At 33.6% G+C, this 20,101-nt stretch overlaps 2 protein-coding genes and 1 long non-coding RNA gene across 7 annotated transcripts; 1 reads left to right on the forward strand and 2 right to left on the reverse strand.

Annotated features, from left to right (window-relative positions):
• Nucleotides 1–323: 323 nt before the first annotated feature.
• On the reverse strand, nt 324–1,081 carry LOC117780460. Its single transcript, XR_004617082.1, has 3 exons — nt 836–1,081; nt 690–769; nt 324–620 (listed from the first exon to the last, which is right to left on the reverse strand). It is a non-coding gene; the product is annotated as an uncharacterized LOC117780460 (long non-coding RNA).
• Nucleotides 1,082–2,450: 1,369 nt separating this feature from the next.
• Nucleotides 2,451–17,010, reverse strand: LOC117780458 (glycoprotein-N-acetylgalactosamine 3-beta-galactosyltransferase 1). 5 transcript variants are annotated; one of them, XM_034617006.1, is made up of 5 exons: nt 16,702–17,010; nt 6,470–6,665; nt 6,150–6,403; nt 2,702–3,307; nt 2,451–2,621 (listed from the first exon to the last, which is right to left on the reverse strand). In XM_034617006.1, exons 2-5 carry the CDS (start codon nt 6,510–6,512, stop codon nt 2,574–2,576), a joined length of 951 nt encoding a protein of 316 aa, XP_034472897.1. In that variant the 5' UTR covers nt 6,513–6,665; nt 16,702–17,010; the 3' UTR covers nt 2,451–2,573. The 5 variants fall into 5 exon arrangements, with proteins under 5 accessions (XP_034472897.1, XP_034472896.1, XP_034472893.1 ...); XM_034617005.1 differs by having other exon boundaries at nt 2,451–3,307; XM_034617002.1 differs by lacking the exons at nt 2,451–2,621; nt 2,702–3,307 and adding an exon at nt 4,774–5,449 and having other exon boundaries at nt 5,511–6,403.
• LOC117780457 (glycoprotein-N-acetylgalactosamine 3-beta-galactosyltransferase 1-like) lies at nt 9,798–11,216 on the forward strand. The gene is made up of 2 exons (XM_034617001.1): nt 9,798–10,656; nt 10,717–11,216. Exons 1-2 carry the CDS (start codon nt 9,814–9,816, stop codon nt 11,014–11,016), a joined length of 1,143 nt encoding a protein of 380 aa, XP_034472892.1. The 5' UTR covers nt 9,798–9,813; the 3' UTR covers nt 11,017–11,216.
• Nucleotides 17,011–20,101: the final 3,091 nt, after the last annotated feature.

Here is a 20,101-nt window from a genome sequence, read left to right on the forward strand (position 1 = left end):
ACCGTTAAAAAATTTGATGTTCCTTAAATGTCAGAGATTTAATTTTTTTAAACATATACTTATTCAGTTTTAAAGATATTTTAATTCAATTTAAAAAATATGAATTAAATTTTGTCAAATCTCTCAATCAGGTGTGTTCCAAAAATCTCTAGAGATTTTGAAGATAAATGTTTTTAAAAACAACCGTTTAGTAAATATGTATTTAATTTTGTCAAATCTCTCACTATTTTTATAGACATTTGAAACACAATGGCTGTTAGAGATTTGAAGCACACACCCGATTAATGTATTATTATCAAAAGTGCAAATGAGAGCTTGAAAACTTAATTGTAGGATATCTTCTAGTCCTATTCTTGTATTTACTTAATTGTATGTATATAATGTCAATTATATAAATGTTAAATTTATCTTATTCTTGAAGTCTGACTTGCTTAAATTAAGATCTTCATTTGATACGGGTTCACTTTATGGCTCGGAGTCATATTTTGGATCAATTTGGGAATGTTGATTGTTTGCAATAAAGGTATCAAAAGTATCGATGCGAAGCGGCGAAGAGTAAAGCTTAACCAGGCAACAGGTTACAAACAATCCTACGACAACTGTGAAGACTTTACGGTGTCCTAAAAGGTTTGTAAGTATTTATGAGTTCAGTGCTATAAACATTTCTTAAACAAGTTAGAATATATTACCTTCTCTTAATAAATGTCGTGTCCGCATTCTGATGTTGAAATATTATAGTGGACTGTTTAAGATTTGCAGAAAGACCCTTCTGTAAGTAAATTTCAAAATATGCGAAAGATAAAATGATATTAAAAGGAAAGCCATGTAATTTAACCTATTTTTGAAAGCGCAGGCAATATTCTTAGTTTTTTCTGCAATAAAACCTATTTAGTGTTTTGGTTGCGTGCTAACAATTACGGCACATTTTATAATTTCAAAGAGATATTAATTTTTGCTATTATGAACTAAGCACGCACACGTCATGCAATTGACTAAGGTCTAAAATTATGATCTGTTGGCAAAAGAAAACAATTCAAATTGCACCTGTTCCAATTGTTTGCAGCAACTGTTTAAACAGAGAGTGAAGATAGGTGCAGAAAAAACAGATAATTCTTATGCAAGGTATGAGAATTTGGATGAAACATTTCTTTATATCATTAAAACTTTTGTATCGACCTTTTCTGAAACATTAAACTTTAATGTTTTGAGATTCTGACAATCATCAAAAGCACAAACAATTAACTTTATAACCAGCATTTCTCAAACTTGATGATAATAATCGCGTTGTTTAAACTGCTTGTATGTTATGTGCAAGCAGTTCGCAAGTGTACTGCTTAACAAAACATCTCGTTAAGCTTAACTGCTTAGCGCATATATATTTAAATTAATACTTAATAGAATTTTTCGCTGCTTTTTTTTCCACGTTCGAAAAATTTTTGTACTGTAATTTTTGTATGGAGCTTTCATTCCGCGGTCGTTTGTATTATATCGTATCGGTCGTATCGTATTTTACCTTTGGTACCAGCGCCTCGGAGAGGAAGAGTTGCTCCCAGAATTTCAATTTAGAATTCCCAGTTTTTTAATTTTTCACTAAAATTAATAAAATAATTCAAAAATAAATACAGAACAGTCGGATAGGTTATAGTCGGAGCCCCTACTATCGAAATACCCGCTGCATACTTTTAGGATAGGATTAAAATAGCCATTACTGCTGTTTTTTTAAGCAATCTTAATGCGATTAGGTAGGATGATTGATAAACATCAACTATGAACATCACGTCAATCAAGTCAAGAAAATTGTGTTTGGAAATCGATTGACATTTCTGTGAGGAAATAACAAAAAATGCGAAAGATGAAGTGCTATTAAACGGAACGCCAAGCAATTTCACCTATTTTTGAAGTGACAATATTATTTTTTGTTACTTCTTTAAAACTTATTAAGTTTTAGTTTGCGTGATAAAAATTATGAATTTGGCACAATTGATCAATTAATCGATATATTTTTTTTTGACTAAGGTCAAAAATTATGATCTGTTGGCTAAAGAAAACAATCTAAATTGCACCTGTTCCAAGTTGTTTTGCCACAACTGTTCAAGCAGAGAGTGAATATAGCTGCAGAAAAAACAGATAATTCCTATGCAAACTGAGAGAATTGGGATGAAATATTTCTTTGTATCATTATAGCTTTTGTATCGACCTTTCGTGAATCCATATAATCATTTAACTTTTAAGAATTGAGATTCCGACATTCAACAAAGCGCATATGGGGTCATGAACTGCTTTTAGCTGCGTGTCAAGCAGTACACTGCTTGGCATAGAATTTTGTTAAGCTGAACTGCTTAACGCATTTAATTAAATTTCGTTTAAATTTATATTTCTTTTCATAAAATAGCAATTTGAGAAGAAAAAAAAACGAAAAAAATATGTAATATTAAAAACTTTATAAAATATAACATTTTTTTAAATTTATTTATGTTAAGCGCTAGATGATGAATGAGAAGTATTTTTTTAGGAAGACCTTTGAAATTATTGATAATTCCATATGGTTTTAGGTGGTAGATTAGGTATTCCAGCTAATACAACGGATTCGGCTTTTCAATGTCAGAACAGCATTCCGTTTTCTACAAATAAGATTAAATACTCTATAGTTTTTATTTAACGTGATAACTTGAATAACAACTAGCGTATAATGGAAGCTCCCCTCAATCAACTTATAGATGTTACGCCAGTACAAAGACTTCTCGCTCTGGTTTTGATATTGATTTATCATCATCAAATTAGCGGGGATAAAAGGACACAAACTGTCTTTTTCATTGACATCCAGTGGAGAGACATTCAGTATCTCCAAGCCCTTGGTTACTGCCACATCTTCAGCGCAGTGTTTGGAATCCATCGCAAAGCGACGCACTGCCTCCCGACTGAGCACATAACCAGCTCCTCCAGACATATAACCTTGCTTCACATACGGCTTAAACTTGCACCCAAAGTAGACGGGCGTCTCGGGATTGTAGGGATATAGCATGTAGCGCATATTCTCAACAACCGTGTAGGTGTCGTCGTCTGCCTTGAGAAACCAGTCCGCATCATTGATGTGATGCTCGTAGATGTACTTGTAGGCCTCCTTCGTCTTGCCCCACAGATTGTTGCGTCCTTCCCCAATGGGTAACGCTACGGCGTCCAGTTCCTCATCCTTGGCTGAGCTCATGAAGATGAGTTTATTGCAACGCTTTCCCCAGGTGCGTTTCACGTGTCGTGCCTTCTTCTGATGGTTGGTGGAATTCGTCATGATCCAGCAGAGAATTCGCACCTCTTTCTGCAGTTACTCACCAAGAGATAAACTATCTATGGGCTGCTCAGATTGGTTATCGGGGCTAGGAGAGTTTGTTATATCCTGTATCTTGTTGTTTTCATTTGAAATCAAAGTTCCGGGATGGGGAATTAGGGAGAACAGTCTACCAATCCAGTAACCGGCAATTACTCCCACAATGAGTATAAGTAACAAACGAAAGCCTAGAATTTATTAAGTGTAAATAATGTAGATAGGTATTTTGATACTATATCTTGAAATACCTTCGGATAGCGTGGAGCGTATGTGTAAATTATTGCTTTTCATTTGAGTGCAGTTTGTAAGTTTATTAAAGCAAAAGTAAACTTAACTATATCTGATATGATATCATTCAGCTTCATTTGCTTTCTGTTAATCAGATGATGATCTGAGTGTCCACACCTCACTCAGTCGACTAATTTCTTGGATAATGATACTTGTCGTTTTATAAAGACGATGCTTCTGCCAATTGTTTAAACATTTGTTAACAGAAGTAATAAAAATTAAAGCAGATGGCATTTATGCAAATATAGATAATTTTGTAAGTCGACCAAGTGAAGTAAGTCTGCAAATAAAGTCGCCACAGTGGAGGAGCTCGACTGTTAGATACCCAGTAGCCGTGTCATATTTCACCTTCGATACCAGTGCCGTATAATTTTTTTAAAATCAAAAATAAACTTTTTGACTTGTATGACTCCTCTGGGATCCCTTTATAAGTACATGCGATACTATTGGAAATCCGTTAGCCATAAGTTGCAATCGATTTTTATTTTGATAAAAAAATTAAAACCCATAATAACATGTGGTTCTTTTTTTCACTAAAATATAATGAATACTGTCAGATTTTTATGAAACTCAAAATAATAAATAATGATGAAAATTTAAAAAAATCATCAAGTAATCATCACTATGTAAACTAGGCAACAAATTTAAACTATATACTTCTGTCGAGCACGCTCGATAGTAGGATACACTGTGTCCAGGTACTCTGTACTAAAAGTTGATTTTCGACCGATTGTTCCTATGGCAGCTATATGATATAGATAACCGATCTAAACCAAATTTGGCCAGGATGTATAACAACAACTTAAAAGCATATTCTATCAGTTTGGTTAAGATATCTCAAAAAACAAAAACTTTTTCATACTAAATCTTGATTTTCGACCTATGGCATGGTTGCAGTTAAAATTGTGAAGCAGTTAACTCTTCACTGCTTACCTGCTTAATTTTAAGCAGTTTACTGCTTGACTGATAGAGAACGGCAGCATTAATTAAAGCAGTAGAGCTCCTTACAGTTTGAATCTATAAATTGAACAACCTCACTTACCGCCTTTTAAATTCAGGTGTGGAATAAATATCAAATTAATCAGTTTATAATACAATATTTTATTAAATATTTACGATTAATTTGCAGATGCTAATACATCTTAATTTAGCAAAGACAAGTATTAAAGCTTATCGAAATATTTATGTCATTATATTAAATATTAATTTGATTGCTAGCTAGATGAGCCCAAGAACGTTATAATTATTTATATATCTGTAGTTACTTAATATCTAGTTTTGTGCTACACTATGTAGTATTGTGAGTACCTTATTAGATGAATAGTATAGCTAGTCATTTACATAAATATATATTTATGTGTATATATACTATATGCATAAACGCTATTTGCGCAGACTTTATTAAAAACTATAGTAACAGCACTCATGTTTTATTGTTTTGGTATTTGTACAATAAGTTAAGACTCGAGAAAATATTAAAACAAATCCTGAGTGAATAAAACTAACAAAAGAGACGACGATAAATGAAAATGAAAATGAAAATGGCAAGTATGCTAAACTAAGAGTGATCTATTCCAATGGATATTTACACAAGATCTATATACAAGTATCTATGGCCTACAATCACTGTGACTCCTTCTTCGCTTGATCAGTGCTTGAATCCTGTGGTTCCTTGGGCGCAGGCATTAATTCCCCTACCGCCAACTTATTTGGAAGGGCATCCGGTGAATTGACGATGCCATATGGCCTCAGATGATATATCAAATAGTCTAGCACATACATTTGATTGGGCGACACATAATGAAAGGATATGGCGTTATCCGAACAGCAATCCAGACCCTGTAACAAAGATCTAATGTCAGTTTACTTCATTATGACAATTAAGAATATCAGATCTCACCTCGTCCGTTTTGTAGTAGATGTATTGCCAGTACCAAAACTTCTTGTCCGTATGTGAAGGTATTAAATGGTGCTCTGGCACAAAGGGGAAGAACCGACCACGACCATTGGCATCCCTTGAGTCGCCCGCCAAGACTTTAACGTTCTCCAAGCACTTGCCTATTTCCACATCCTCGGCACCTGAGTTGTCACTTTTGCACAGTTTCGGATCGGGCAGAGCCTCCACCACAAAACGACGCACTGCCTCCCGACTGAGCACATAACCAGCTCCTCCAGACATATAACCTTGCTTCACATACGGCTTAAACTTGCACCCAAAGTAGACGGGCGTCTCGGGATTGTAGGGATATAGCATGTAGCGCATATTCTCAACAACCGTGTAGGTGTCGTCGTCTGCCTTGAGAAACCAGTCCGCATCATTGATGTGATGCTCGTAGATGTACTTGTAGGCCTCCTTCGTCTTGCCCCACAGATTGTTGCGTCCTTCCCCAATGGGTAACGCTACGGCGTCCAGTTCCTCATCCTTGGCTGAGCTCATGAAGATGAGTTTATTGCAACGCTTTCCCCAGGAGCGTTTCACGTGTCGTGCCTTCTTCTGATGGTTGGTGGGATTCGTCATGATCCAGCAGAGAATTCGCACCTCACTGTACAGTTTATCCGCAATGCTGCTGTTGTCGTGCACATGCTCGTGAGCACCCACATCCTGCTCTGGACCCGCCAGCTCCATCATGTCGTGGCTGTGATGGGCATCGTTGACATCGCCATGCCGATGACCATCGTAGGGCATAAATTCGCTACGTTCTGGCGTGGAAGAGTAGACGAACAGCTCTGCCAGGCAGAAGCCAACAACGAGTCCAACGATCAGAGAGATGAGGGAACGTTTGTTGGAACGTCCTAAAAATCAACAGGATCGAAAATGAATTTAGCGAAATTTTAAAAGTAAATCATCCATAAATTTACCTTCATTGAGTAAAGATCGTCCTAACAGACTATTGGCAGTCATTTGGCTATAGTTGTGCTATGTTATAGCTGGCTTTAAGGTGGGACTTGTGGCGTTTACGGCTGAGGCAACCGCTAATCTTTGGAACTGGGGCCTTGAGCCTCTTTGGTTGCGTTACGTAGGTTGACCTTCTATTTCATGTATGTTTTACATCTTCTGCAAATAATAAACGAAAACACAAATTCAATGTATTATATTTCAATATAAATTCTTAGGAATTCTTTTACTCTCATATTCCACACGCACAGTAAAGACAGTCTACAGTCTTCTGCCTCTCTGGTCTGTGTTTCGATTACAAGTGCCAAACTATCTGAGTATTGGGCACAAAGACGATGCTCAGTCAAACTGTGTTAATATTATGTGAAAACGTGACAATTGAAACATTTGCAAGTCGTTGATCAGTCCCAGATGCAACGTTTTTATTAGTTACATTTTCTTCATTATTCTTACTTTTGCCATTTTCGTGCATACTGTTATGCATTGCTGCTGATATCAATTAATTATCTCTCCCTTGTTCTGTAATGCACGTGTGCGATTTCTGATTTGCTTATCTCTCGTTCTACTGGGTCAGAAATGTACTCTTTGAATAATCTAACTCATTTTTCTTTAATGTATGTATGTCTTCTGATCATTAAAACTGTCTATTAACTATCTCACGACTAGAACTGAAACAATTCACGAACTGTCACTGCCATTTTAATAACCACATCCAATAAATATTCAACTTTTGACTTGTCTAATGACATTTTAAAATAGTGCGAAATTTTTAGGGACCACTCTTTACATTTAAATAATTGATAATTAACAAAAATATCACAATTTTACAAATATAGCTGAGATTCAAAGTTCATAAAGTAAATAAAAACTAATTAAAGTTTAGCATTTCCCATAATATTTCATTATCGCAATCCATTTAACTCATATGGCAACAGATATGTCAATAAAATTGAAAACAAATTATTATAATTTTTTATCTATTTATTATTGCTTGCGATACAATAACAAATTATAAATTAAATCCTCGACTCGGATAATAATATTTCAAACTTAATTCAAATTTCATTAGACACTAATCTTAAGCACAATATGAAACGATTCAGCACAGCAATTATTAAGTATTGAATTTGTTTAATCAATTTCATTATTTGTTTATAAAAGTGCAATTATAGACTGCAATAGACTGAGTTTAAGAGTTTGTTTACATTTGTTGAAAAACTTATTGGCACATCGATAATCCAACAAACAGACGTTTATCGGTTACTGCAAGATTATACTTGCAATATATTATTTAATTATGATGATTATTTTAAATGTTACTGTTGCTTAGTAAACTTCTGAAGTAGTGGTCTAGCACGATTCGCTAACGAGTGACAACTGAAAACGTAATGCATATAAGCCGAGGTTCTTAAAGCAAACGTCGAGTACACTGCAAAAAACGTTGTAGTTGTTGTTTTTCTATGTTGTCGCTGGCTCAAAACGTACCCAAAAAGAAATGGATATTGAGATGGAAGGAAATGCAGCCTGTCGTGATATCAGTAAAAACAGACAGAAAGAAATACGAGTACACTTCGAATTGGGTTTGACATATGGTTATGGCTTCTATTGTTATTGAAGGCCGTTTATCTTACATGCAATTAACTAATTGAACTGAGACATGTGCATTGAATCTATTTATGACTCACAGAGAGGCCGCTTATCAGCGAATATACTATACATAAATGCTTATCAGTTTGCGTTTTTCAAGTCGTTATCAAAGCGGCACTGAATGGCAATGGCGAAACATTTAAACCGCTCGAAAGACGATAATAACCTAATGTTGGCTGCGATTTTATTCCAGCTACTACTAACTGATAATTCAATATATAAAATAAATAATTTTTTGTTGAAACAAAAAATAGTTGACGAATTTGTAAATCGATAACATTCTTTAAAATAATTTGCTCTTTTATTTTTACAAAAATAAATGATGTCATTTTAATTTCATCTTTAAGTAATGATAGTCTTAGTTAAAGCAACTAGATGGTGACATTATTGTATTAAATAGGTCACAGGATACAAAACAGATTTAACCACTCTGAAAATAGACAAAAAGGAGGCATAAATTGAGTATACACAATATGACGTTTAAAAAGAGTAGGACAACAACATACCATCTATATATCGACCTGAAAACATACACTCACTCTCAGATCGAGCAGAGTACTGTACATCATCAAATGAAGACCACTTACATATCTCTACTATCAATCTACATATATAAAGTATCTTTCTATTACACACCTACTACTTGCTTTAAATAGAATGTAACTTTGATTCATGTTCAGGCTGGGCTGGGCCCCATTAATGAAACCGTTCTGTAATCATAACTAACAAACTAAGGAGTGTCTTTTCATTCTTACACAATGTATATAAAGTTCCTCAACATAAGACATATAATAGTTACCATAAAATACATTAAATTCTTTAGTATAATAATAATTAAATAATTGATTACTCTTGTTCCATTTTCTAAAATAATTAATTTAATAGAAATTTCCATTTGAGTATACCCTACGAAGTGCATAAATATAATTGAAAATGTTCCAAGTCAATATACAACTATCGATAGCTTGAAGTTTGATAGACCCCGCGTTAGTTACTACTCTAATAATCGAATGAAGACAAAATTACGCTTGAGCTTTAATGTCTATAGCCATCTTTATAAAATCAACTAAAAATGTTTAATGATAATAAAATCTCTTTAAAGTCATAATTAAAAATAGATAATGAAGATCATAATTTCAAAAAATATTTTTTTATTAGATTTTTCTTAGGAAACACAATGTTTACGGCAGAGCATTATGGACAGCAAATTATCTAAAGAAGTGTAAACCAATTCCACTTTGGAAATAGATTACCTAGCTCATAAGTGTAATTAAAAAGTTATCAGACACAGTAACATATCTGTGTATAAGGCAACAATTTTGACACTTTTTAATCAGGTAATGGAGCAATCAAGAGGCACATTTATAAAACTCATCATCATGTGGTTTCTACTTCTTAGTAGATAGCTGCGTGCGCTAACTTGTGGTTCAATTTGTAACAGTTCGAGTTCACAGTATGTGGTGCAAGTAAATCCTTGAAAGGATGCTAAATTGAATCACCAGTGTGAAATATGTTCCAAAAATATGTGATAAATAACTGAAATCTTTCGTTCGAATACGTGTATATCCTAAAGTAATCTCGAAAAATGCGATCACATCGATTACTCACTACCAACCTAAATGAGGGTGCTCATTGGAATAAACACCCGATTTTTATTTTTATGGCCGGCATAATCGTCGGCTGTTGCCTTATAAAAATATTCAACACTCCACTAGCGATCGATGGCTTCGATTCCTACAGTGATCATATACGTCAAAATTCCCATAGATCTTCGGTACACAATGATGAATCGGGTTCTGAACTTGATGTGCTTAGTCACGATCATCCATATGACAACTCATCTGTGGCCGATCAACTAAAGAAGGATGTCCGCGTTCTCTGCTGGGTTATGACAAATCCTACGAATCACAAGAAGAAAGCACGTCATGTGAAACGAACTTGGGGAAAACGCTGTAACATTCTTCTATTCATGAGCTCCGCTGAAGATGATGAACTGCCCACAGTCAAGTTGGATGTCGAAGAAGGTCGACCAAATCTATGGCGAAAGGTTAAAGAGGCCTTTAAGTACGTTTATAAACATCACTACAACGATGCGGATTGGTTCTATAAAGCCGACGATGATACGTATGCTGTGATCGAGAATCTTCGCTATATGCTGTATCCCTATAATCCAAAGACTCCAGTTCACTTTGGCTTCAAGTTCAAGCCCTACGTCAAGCAGGGTTATATGTCGGGTGGATCCGGCTATGTCCTCAGTCGAGAAGCACTGCGTAGATTTGTGGTTGAGGGTATTCCCAATCCTAAGATGTGTCTGCCTGGCACAGTTGTAAATGAGGACATTGAGATTGGAAAATGCATGGAGAATCTCAATGTTACAGCAGGAGACTCTCGAGATTATAATGGACGTGGTCGCATGTTTCCTTTTATACCGGAACATCATTTATTACCCAGTAACGATAAGACTTTCTGGTATTGGAGCTACATGTTTTATAAAACAGATGATGTGAGATTGAAATGAAATTCTATTTATGTTAAGGATTATTTACTTTGCGTCTGGTTTCAGGGCCTCGATTGCTGTTCGGACAACGCCATAGCTTTTCACTATGTCGCTCCTCAGCAGATGTACGTAATGGACTATCTGATTTATCATTTAAAGCCCTATGGCATCGTGAGAGAGCCTATCCGTCTGCCTGACAAACTGAGTGTGGGTGAATTTATGCCGCCGCCAAAGGAAGAACCTGCTGATACCAATGAGGATTCCATAGATGATGAGGATAGAAGGAATACAACACATATAGATACAAATACAAATACAACTGCTCGGGCTGATAATGATAATAATAATGCTGCGGAAGTTGTGTGACAGACCAGTTCTAATCATAGAACCGCAAAGTCAAACGAGTTCAATTGCATTGTGTGGGTGGACCGATTGTTCCCGTAATTGTAGACCGGGCACAATTGATGAGCTCACATCTGTATGTTAATGTGCTGGCAATTTAAATTGCAATTGTAATTGCAAATTAATTAGATTTACGCTAGGCATGAAATAGTCAGACCTCAACTTAAGTAATCGCATACTTGCAATTTGCCCGGGTTTAAAATGCGTGCCAAGGTAAATATTTTGCCGGAACGGTTTTTGGATTGGCAAAACATTGCAGTTACAAGTAAATTACATAAATTGCTTATCACTGAATCACTTTGCATTTAAAATTGAACCCACATATTACATACATACATACATATGCACAGTACTTATTCAGTCCATAGTTAAACGAAACTCGAGAATCACAACGTTGCACACGAGATAAATATATCCAAATTGTTAGTCTATATTTAGCCCAACAATATGTTCCGAGCTAAAATGATATTTATTATCTGCAGTTTTCCTATATTATAAAATAATATTGCAATTTTTTGTAGTCTAAATGTACTCAATTTTTAACTTGTTTCTTGTTTATTTTTCTGAAGATCAAATATTTGTTTCTTATTATTTATATGTAATTATTTATTAAAGGGAACACTTAACTCACATTCATATGTGGCTGCGCAATATCATTATGATCAATTTGCTGTCTGATATTTCTAAAGAATTCTTCTTTAGCTTTTGTCTCATATTTTCATACAGTTATCATATCAATTTACTTGTAGATTGAAAGTACGAGTATGCCGGTGTTCTTTCACTAAGGAAATGAAAATGTCTGATAGTTAGATAGATAAAGTAAAGTAAAAATATGTTTGTGTAACAAAAAAATTACTTTTCTATTATTAAATTCTAGTTATTGTCTGCGTAGTTCCATAAGTACAGTAACTTAAATATAAGATATCACAACAAATTATTTATGGAGAATATATGCGTTTATCTGTGTTATTCAATTTATCCAAAATTATTAATATTTTAAAAGACTTTCCGTCTTTAACTTAGGTGAATAGTGCTCATACGTCTTTATATCATTTGATAATGTAAAATGTCAGTAACTTAAATTAAATCACTTCGCATAAACTTGGATCTAATATCCCTTTGCCAATAATAGAAATTTTTTATTTATTAATGCAATAACTGTAAATGACAAATATGATTAATTTTTATTTAAGTATTTTTTGATCATTCAAATCTATAGTATTAATGAAATGATTATTTCATAGCGAACGTACATCTTCACATAAGTACGACCCGACGGGGTCACAATACCGTGACAGTTCATTCACAGTAGAGCGTTAAAAAATACGGGGAGCTGACAACAAACCAATTGTTAAATTGTTTTGTGTTTGGATCGTCGGTTAACCAATAAAATCGGCCACGCTTTACGATTCTTTCTAAAAGAATTTAATTAAATTGTTGTCTGTGCGTGTGTTGGCGCTTTGTTTTATTTCCTTCACTTTCAATTGTCAGATTAAAGCAAAAAACTATGTATATATATATATGTATATATGAATATTATTGTGCAACAAGATTGCTTCTACAAATTCTACGTTATCACGCAACAGAGGAACTGACCATGGAAATTGTTATCAAAAGTTCCATTTCATTTTGAGTTTTTTTTTTAGACATCCGTCATTTGACGGTGACATTTCAAGTATTACGAGTACAACGTGTCTCATTTCTTTAAATGTTTATAACAATTTAAAGCTAATGTCAATAGGCTTGACAGTTATTATCGAGTTCTTTTAGACAAGATTCCGTTTTATTGAGGAGAAGTACATGCGATAACTATCAAGTACGGGGTATAACGGATATGATATACTCCTAAAGTATGTTTAGCAGTTTGTACACAAAAATATGATAAGCTGGAAGATAGAGCTGCGATCTTTAAAATTACCCGGATGAAATAAGGATGAAAGATAACTCATGAAATTTCCAAGAAATTACGGAAGACAAAGGGTACTTCTATAACTAGAGTATAAACCTTGGAAAAAAACCCAAACTTTTAAACTTAGTTATATACGAATGTATTAATATTTTTTTATCTACTGATTTTAAACTACAGCGGTAAAAAAAATGACTTCAAGCATTTATGCTTTTGCGTTAATTAAAAACTATTTTGAGGGTGTTGAATTTATTTTTTCTATTTGCGCAAGCGAAAGTGGGCATATGTGTAACGGCAAAGCTAAATTTATTCCAACGATTAACTTTCTTTTATTTTTTTTTAAAGAACTAGAAACACTAAATATAGTATCTTATGTATAATGTAATATATTTGTTAAATGGAGCTAGGAAGCAATCAATCAAATGATAAGCTTTCTTCATAAAAAATCACATTTATTTCTGTTCAGGCTTGTTTCTTTGAAATAAAGATAAGCAATCTTATCGTAAAATTTCAAAAATATCTAGTAATTTAACTGTCAATTAAAGCATGTGCTTTAATTTGTAGTTTGCAAATGAAATTAGTTTAAACCAGGGAATAACACCGAAACCGGTACCGGAACCATTAACTGAAACTAACCGTTTCATTTTTAAGTACCGGAACTGAAACGGTAACCGAATGAAAATCCTCTGTCAAGAACCGAACACCGAATCGTTTGTACCGGTACGGTTGTGGTAAAGTTGCTAGGTCAAAGAGTTGTCCAACTTCCAACTGTCATAACCTGTTCAAAAGTGAATAGATTTTCAAACGGAATGTCATTTTGATCATGATTTGGCCTCTTAATTCATTCTGTACTTAATTTTTGTTCATTTAGAAAATTTAATTATTTTTGACCAAGACTCGACTTTGATGGTAAGGGTCCTCCCTCTGAAATTTTGAAAACTAAAAATTTTAAATCTCAAGTTATCACTTTTAATCATTTCCTTATATCGTAATTAGTATAAAACAACACTTTAAACTTGATTCTGAAACCTTTCATTTTTTTTGTAAAAAATCATGTTAAATTGGATAAAAATTTTGACTTGAAAAGTGGTTAATTCTGAAGTCTGACCAACTTCAAACTGTCAAACCGATTTTTAAGAGGAATGTCATTTTAATCATTATTTGGCATTTCAATTCATTCTGCATTTAAATTTTATTAAATTCTTAAAAAAAAATATTTTCCTCTAGATATTACTAGTTATTGATTTCGATGCTAAGGTTCCCCCCTTTGAAATTTCGAAAATTCAAAATTTCAAGTTTTCACTTTTAATCAACTTCTTATATGGTAATTAGTATAAAACAACACTTTAAACTTGATTCTGAGACCTTTAATTTTTGTGTAAAATGTCATGTGAAATTGAACAAAAATTTGGACTTGTAAAGTGGCTAAATCCGCAGTCTGACCAACTTCAAACTATCATAACTTGATCAAAACTGAACCGATTTCAAGTGGAATGTCATTTTGATCATGATTTGGCCTCTAAATACATTCTGCATTCAAATAGTTTTAAATTCGCTCTGTTTATTTCGATGTCATATTTATTGTACAACGACATCTTAAAATTTTGAAATGTTTCAAAATTGATTTGCTGTACCGTTACGTACCGGTACTGATTCCGGAACCAAAAGAAAAAAACTGAAATAGAAGCTTTTACCGAATTATTTATTTCGGGACGTACCGGAATCGAAACCGTAACCTATATTTGTTTTGGTTTGATTCCCTGGTTTAAACTTTAAGCATCATTAACTGATTTTGGTTAATTGACTTACTCAAATTTACTCGAATATAGCGGGAGCTTTACTTGTTTATTTATACTTTTCTTAACTTATAAAATAACTAATTATGAAAAACCAGTTGTTATTTTATTTCACATTGAAAAATATATTAGTCACATACAGGTAGCCGAACGAGAGAGAGATTTGATATTGTTGTTGATTCAATAGGTAAAGGGCCTTCTTAACATAAGATTGATTATCTCTTACATACTGTTAAGCTACTGAATATTTTAGGTACTTCGCGATGACATGTTTTTTCTTTGTCTTGTCGAAGTTTCGTGATTTTGATCAAATCAGCTGCAAGAAAAATATTATGATAGAAATTAATGAATGTAAAAAAATATCAAAAACCCGGATTTCATCTACACAGTTGTATATCGCATAATGGCAACTCAATAGCCCACAAGTTGTGATAATAACTATAATTGAAAAATAAACTTGGTGTTAATGTACTAACTCAAGGGGCCACTTGACTCTTAATCCAACAAAACCATACTCATAATGTTTATAAACAAAAATTACTCGATTATATTAATCATTAAGAGTGTTTAGCAAACGATTAATTCAAATATTCATTACATTAGTTGCTGCAGAAAAGATTGAGAGCGCTTATCAATAGCTGCCGCTTCTGGGGCCAAAGACCCAAAGTAATGCAATCTGAGCTCATGCTTGTCCAACATATCATATGAATGTGTATGTATAACTAAGTATTCATATATGAAATATAAAAACAAAACAATTTGTGAATGGGGGGCAGTGAAGTAGACTGGAGGAAAGAGAGCAGAGACAAGAGGCTTGACATAGCGTGAAGTGTGTGTGCAGTTCAGGCGCGATCATATTTAAGGAATCATAAAATGGAACCACAAATAAATTAAAGATACAAGAAATACAACGAGGCAACAGCAAGTCACCCCTGGAGCGAAGAAAGAGCGAGAGTCGAGACTCGAGAGTCCCGGAGTATAATGCGATATATAGCAACGGAAATGGCAACTACCGAAAGAGTGACGAGTGGAGGAGAGAGTAAGCAGACAGGCAAAAGGGCAGCTGTCGATGCAGCGTATTATAAATAACAACAACTATTGGGGCGGCTGCACAACGAAGTGACAACACGCTACGCTGCTTAGTCGGCATTATCAAAACATATGCAAATTTCACAAACTCAAATTTATTATTTTAAAATAATTAAAAGTTATCTAACTAAAAATATTGTTGAATAAAAACACAATTTTGGTAAGTGGTAATTCACTTTGATATTTTGCAACTTTAATAACAATAATACTTATGAAACTTTGTCACATTTAATGCAATGATAGTAATGTAAATAACAACAATGTAAATGAACAAAATTTTAAAGATTGCAAATTAAATATAGTAATAAGTAATAATAATAAAAGGAAAGTTGCTTAACTAAGTTTGAGTCACAACACTTTTGAAAATGTTGTAAAATAAGCGATACTTAATATAAGTCTCAAGTCCTGTGAGAGTATGGCAATAAGAAGGTGAAAACACCCACAACAAAGGCACAACAAGAGAAATTCGAATTACATTTATTGCGCGCATTCTTTAGTTCCACAGTTTATCTTGGACTTTGAATATTATTATTTTGATTGTATTTCTGTTGGTGTTTATATAAAATTTCTGAAATTGTCGTTTATTGTTGTTCGGTTTACGCTTGTCGTTTACTTTTACTGCACTTTTAAACTGCAATTTTAAATGTCTTGATTTTTTTATGCCACTTGACTGCAGTATGCATTTAATTCTTTGACCTTATCACTGGATTTCTGTTTTGACATACTAAACGAACTGTTCCCGAGCTAAGCAAATTAACGCTGACAGAGATGTTTAATTTTAATTTTTCGTTTAAGCTTTTATTTGTTGATGTTTTAGCTTGATTCAGTTTTGGTTTAAAACGGCACTTAGCTACTTACAATTGATTTTTAGCACAACCATTCGCATTTTGTCTTTGTTTTAGTGACGCAGGACTCTCCCTGATGCAGATATGCTCTTTTTTGTGTGAATTTGCTGCGCACTCACGTATTAGTTGCAATTTAATTGGTTGTTTTTTCATTCATGCGATTTATTTTATTGCTGTATTCGTAGAGAGCTACAATGCGACCAGCAACAACGACAATAATAATAATTAATTAAACAACAATTTTATTTTTCCGACTCTTCGTTCTCCGTTACAACGACGCGAACGAACGCGCGAGCGTACGAAGTGACAACAAAACGGCAACTGCCGGACAGCAAGCGAAAATTTCAGCTCATGTAAAGAGAGATAACGTGAGAGAGAAAGAGAGCGCGTGAATTTTATGTGTTGAACCCATGAGAACTTTGAGCGGCATTCAGAGAGCGACGCATGCGTTGCCCCAGTTTCATGCTCATATGCACATGGGGGTGGCTTATGACTGAGAGGAGAGCGCATTTTCAGCAAAAAAAAAAAAGCCGGCATGCGACCGGCTACTAAATGCGTACTGATAAAGCAACCTTATAAACTGGACAAGCTCATAAATATTATTAAGCGCATTAGATAAGACGGACAGAGAGCGTGAGAGAAAAAGAGAGCATTATTTTTGCCGTGTAATCATAACTTTTCGCAATACACTGTGCTTTTTGGAATTACAGTCTAGGGCGTAGGCAAATATGGGCAATATGGAGTATTTGCCCCACCTAAAGCCTACAAATTAAGAAAAAATTCTAGAAAATGATTTTGTATTTTTTAAAATAATGTTCTTAAATAATGTTCTTGTAGACTCATACTCGTAAGATAAAAGATACTATCTCCTCTCAAAATAATAAAAATTAATTTGATTGTTCGCATTTGTGTGTGTAAAGGGATATAAGAAACTTTATTTTACAAAATTTAACTTTCAATAAAAGTTTTCAATTTTGCATTTCTACCCTCTGCAACGAATGAATGTCACATAAATGATCGGAGCGTAATATTGGGCTTATCAAAATTTTTCTTCAAGGCTTTTGGGCATTTTATATCAGCACATCCCGAGCTGAATTAAAAATTCCAGTCTTTATTTCGACTCCAGCTAAAGCTACATCTTCAGAGTGTTGTGTTTTTACTTTTTTTTTCGCTTTTAGTATGAAATGAGTAAATATTCGCAGAAAATAATAAGTGAAACATTTAATGCAACACGATTTGATTATAACAACCTATAAAAATATTTATGCTCGATCAAATATAAGGGTGACCTCGCTCCGATAAGTAAACTTAAGTTATTTGTGGATAATAATAAGGAATATAAAATATAAATGTTAATCAAAGTGAAACGAGTACTCAAACGGAAATGTTTGAATAGACGACAGATTTGGTTTCTGGTCATAAGTTCGTTTGTTTGATTGCATAGCACATCATTACCATCATGGGTTTTCGAGCTGTCAACGGACAATTTTCGGTAAAATGGTTCATATTCTGTGTGATTTTTGTGATCTTCTTGTTTTTGTACACGCCAATTTGGAATGACGATAATAAACCAACGGTGCGTAGTCAAACTTATCCCAGTGATGTAAAGACATCGATAAACATCGATGAGTCGACTGATTCGATACATATTTATAGATATTAATATATCCAGTGTATCTAAAACACTTGCTTATCTAACAGTATTTATTTATATAAGACAGTGATACTATGACATCAATAAATTGGATTATGATTTTTTTAAATTCGACTCATCGATGTATCTATGTTTTTATTATGCATCACTTACTTATCCTGAATTCGCAAATCTCTCACCGTGTAGGGTAATTTAACAAATGTCTCTTAGATAAAGGTTCACAAATACTTTGTGCACACCTCAAAGTGTATGATACCCTATATAGACCCCTTCAGTGAAGGGGCCATGAAACAATACTCCCCGCGTACCTTTATACCCTGCTCAAATGACAGTGAATTGGTATCGACCCGCTATGATGTCAATCTGAAGCGATACGTGTTGCATATCAACGAACATGTGGCACACAAGCTTCTTAACTCCACGGATAAGCAATTTAAATGCTTCTTCCGTGAGATCCTGCATGGTCAGGAAGCGGAAACATACGATAGGTAAGAATTAAGTTTTTATACACATATTCCTTTTAAACGTTAAGCACAAATTTAATGGACAGATTAAATGTGAATTATTTTTATTCAGTATTTTGACTGGAAAGCAATTATACTCGATAGAGAATTTATAATAGCGTTAAGCATTTTATGCATTAACAAATTTGACAATTCTTAATCAGAACAGTACAGTATAATATGAAATGAGCGAATATTTGCCGAAAATAATCAGTGAATCATTAAATACAAACACAATTTGATTATAGCAACCCGTAAAAATATTTAAGTTCGATCAATAAGTAAGTGAGCTTGTTCCAATAAGTGAACGAGTGTAATTTGAGGATAATTATATGGAAAAAAAGCTCAATAAAATTTGATCTAGCTAAAGATAATAAATATTAACACTGTATTTATTTATTTTTATTTTATTTTTAACAAATTTAAAATCATTAATAAGGCAATTATTTTTACAATAACAAGTAGTGATATTTTTTCGCCAAACACTATTCGAAAATTCAAGCATTTGAAATAATTGCTGACCTCCCCCTTATTTTCATCTGGGTACACCCTTGGTACAATTTTTCAAGCTAGCCCTTGCATTTTTAGGTCTCTATATGACAGCTGTTGACTGAGAGCTAAGAGAACAGTGCAGCAAAATTAGTGAGAGGACAATTGAGAGCAAAACAGCTGTTTTGTATTCCAAGTCTAAAGGTTCGCGTTAAGGGTGAGAAATTATGCTCTTCGTTCTTAAACCTATAAAACATATACGGAAAATTGTATACTCGTATGTGCAATTATGAAATTGATATACGTTGTTTGTTTGCTGTTTTTTTTTGAATACACTTTACTTGTGTAAAATTTATCTTTCAAATTAACTAATAATTGTTTGTCAAAAAAGTAAGTAGATAAGTACCTTTGACTATGTTATGTACAATATGATAAGGAACAGTCTCCATTATTTCCAATTGGGATTTAGCTTGTAGCAAAGTTCTTAACCGCAGTGTCATAGCTAGCAGCTTTTGTTTTCGACGCCAATCGATCGTTGTTAGGGAAAAATAAATTTAAAATCTTGTTAATCAAATATTTTTTATTTTTATACCAAATTTACAACAATTAATTAATTATACGTTCTAAAAGGCACTTGTGTACGTTGCTTACACATATGTATAACTATATATATTTATTTATGTACGTATGCGTATAGTTTCAATTGATTCATTCCAAAATCATAAGTACAAAGATATTTGCAGAATGAATTCATTCACTTCTGATGA

The sequence above is a fragment of the Drosophila innubila genome (genome assembly GCF_004354385.1).
Source record: "Drosophila innubila isolate TH190305 chromosome 2L unlocalized genomic scaffold, UK_Dinn_1.0 4_B_2L, whole genome shotgun sequence".
Taxonomy (NCBI): domain Eukaryota; kingdom Metazoa; phylum Arthropoda; class Insecta; order Diptera; family Drosophilidae; genus Drosophila; species Drosophila innubila.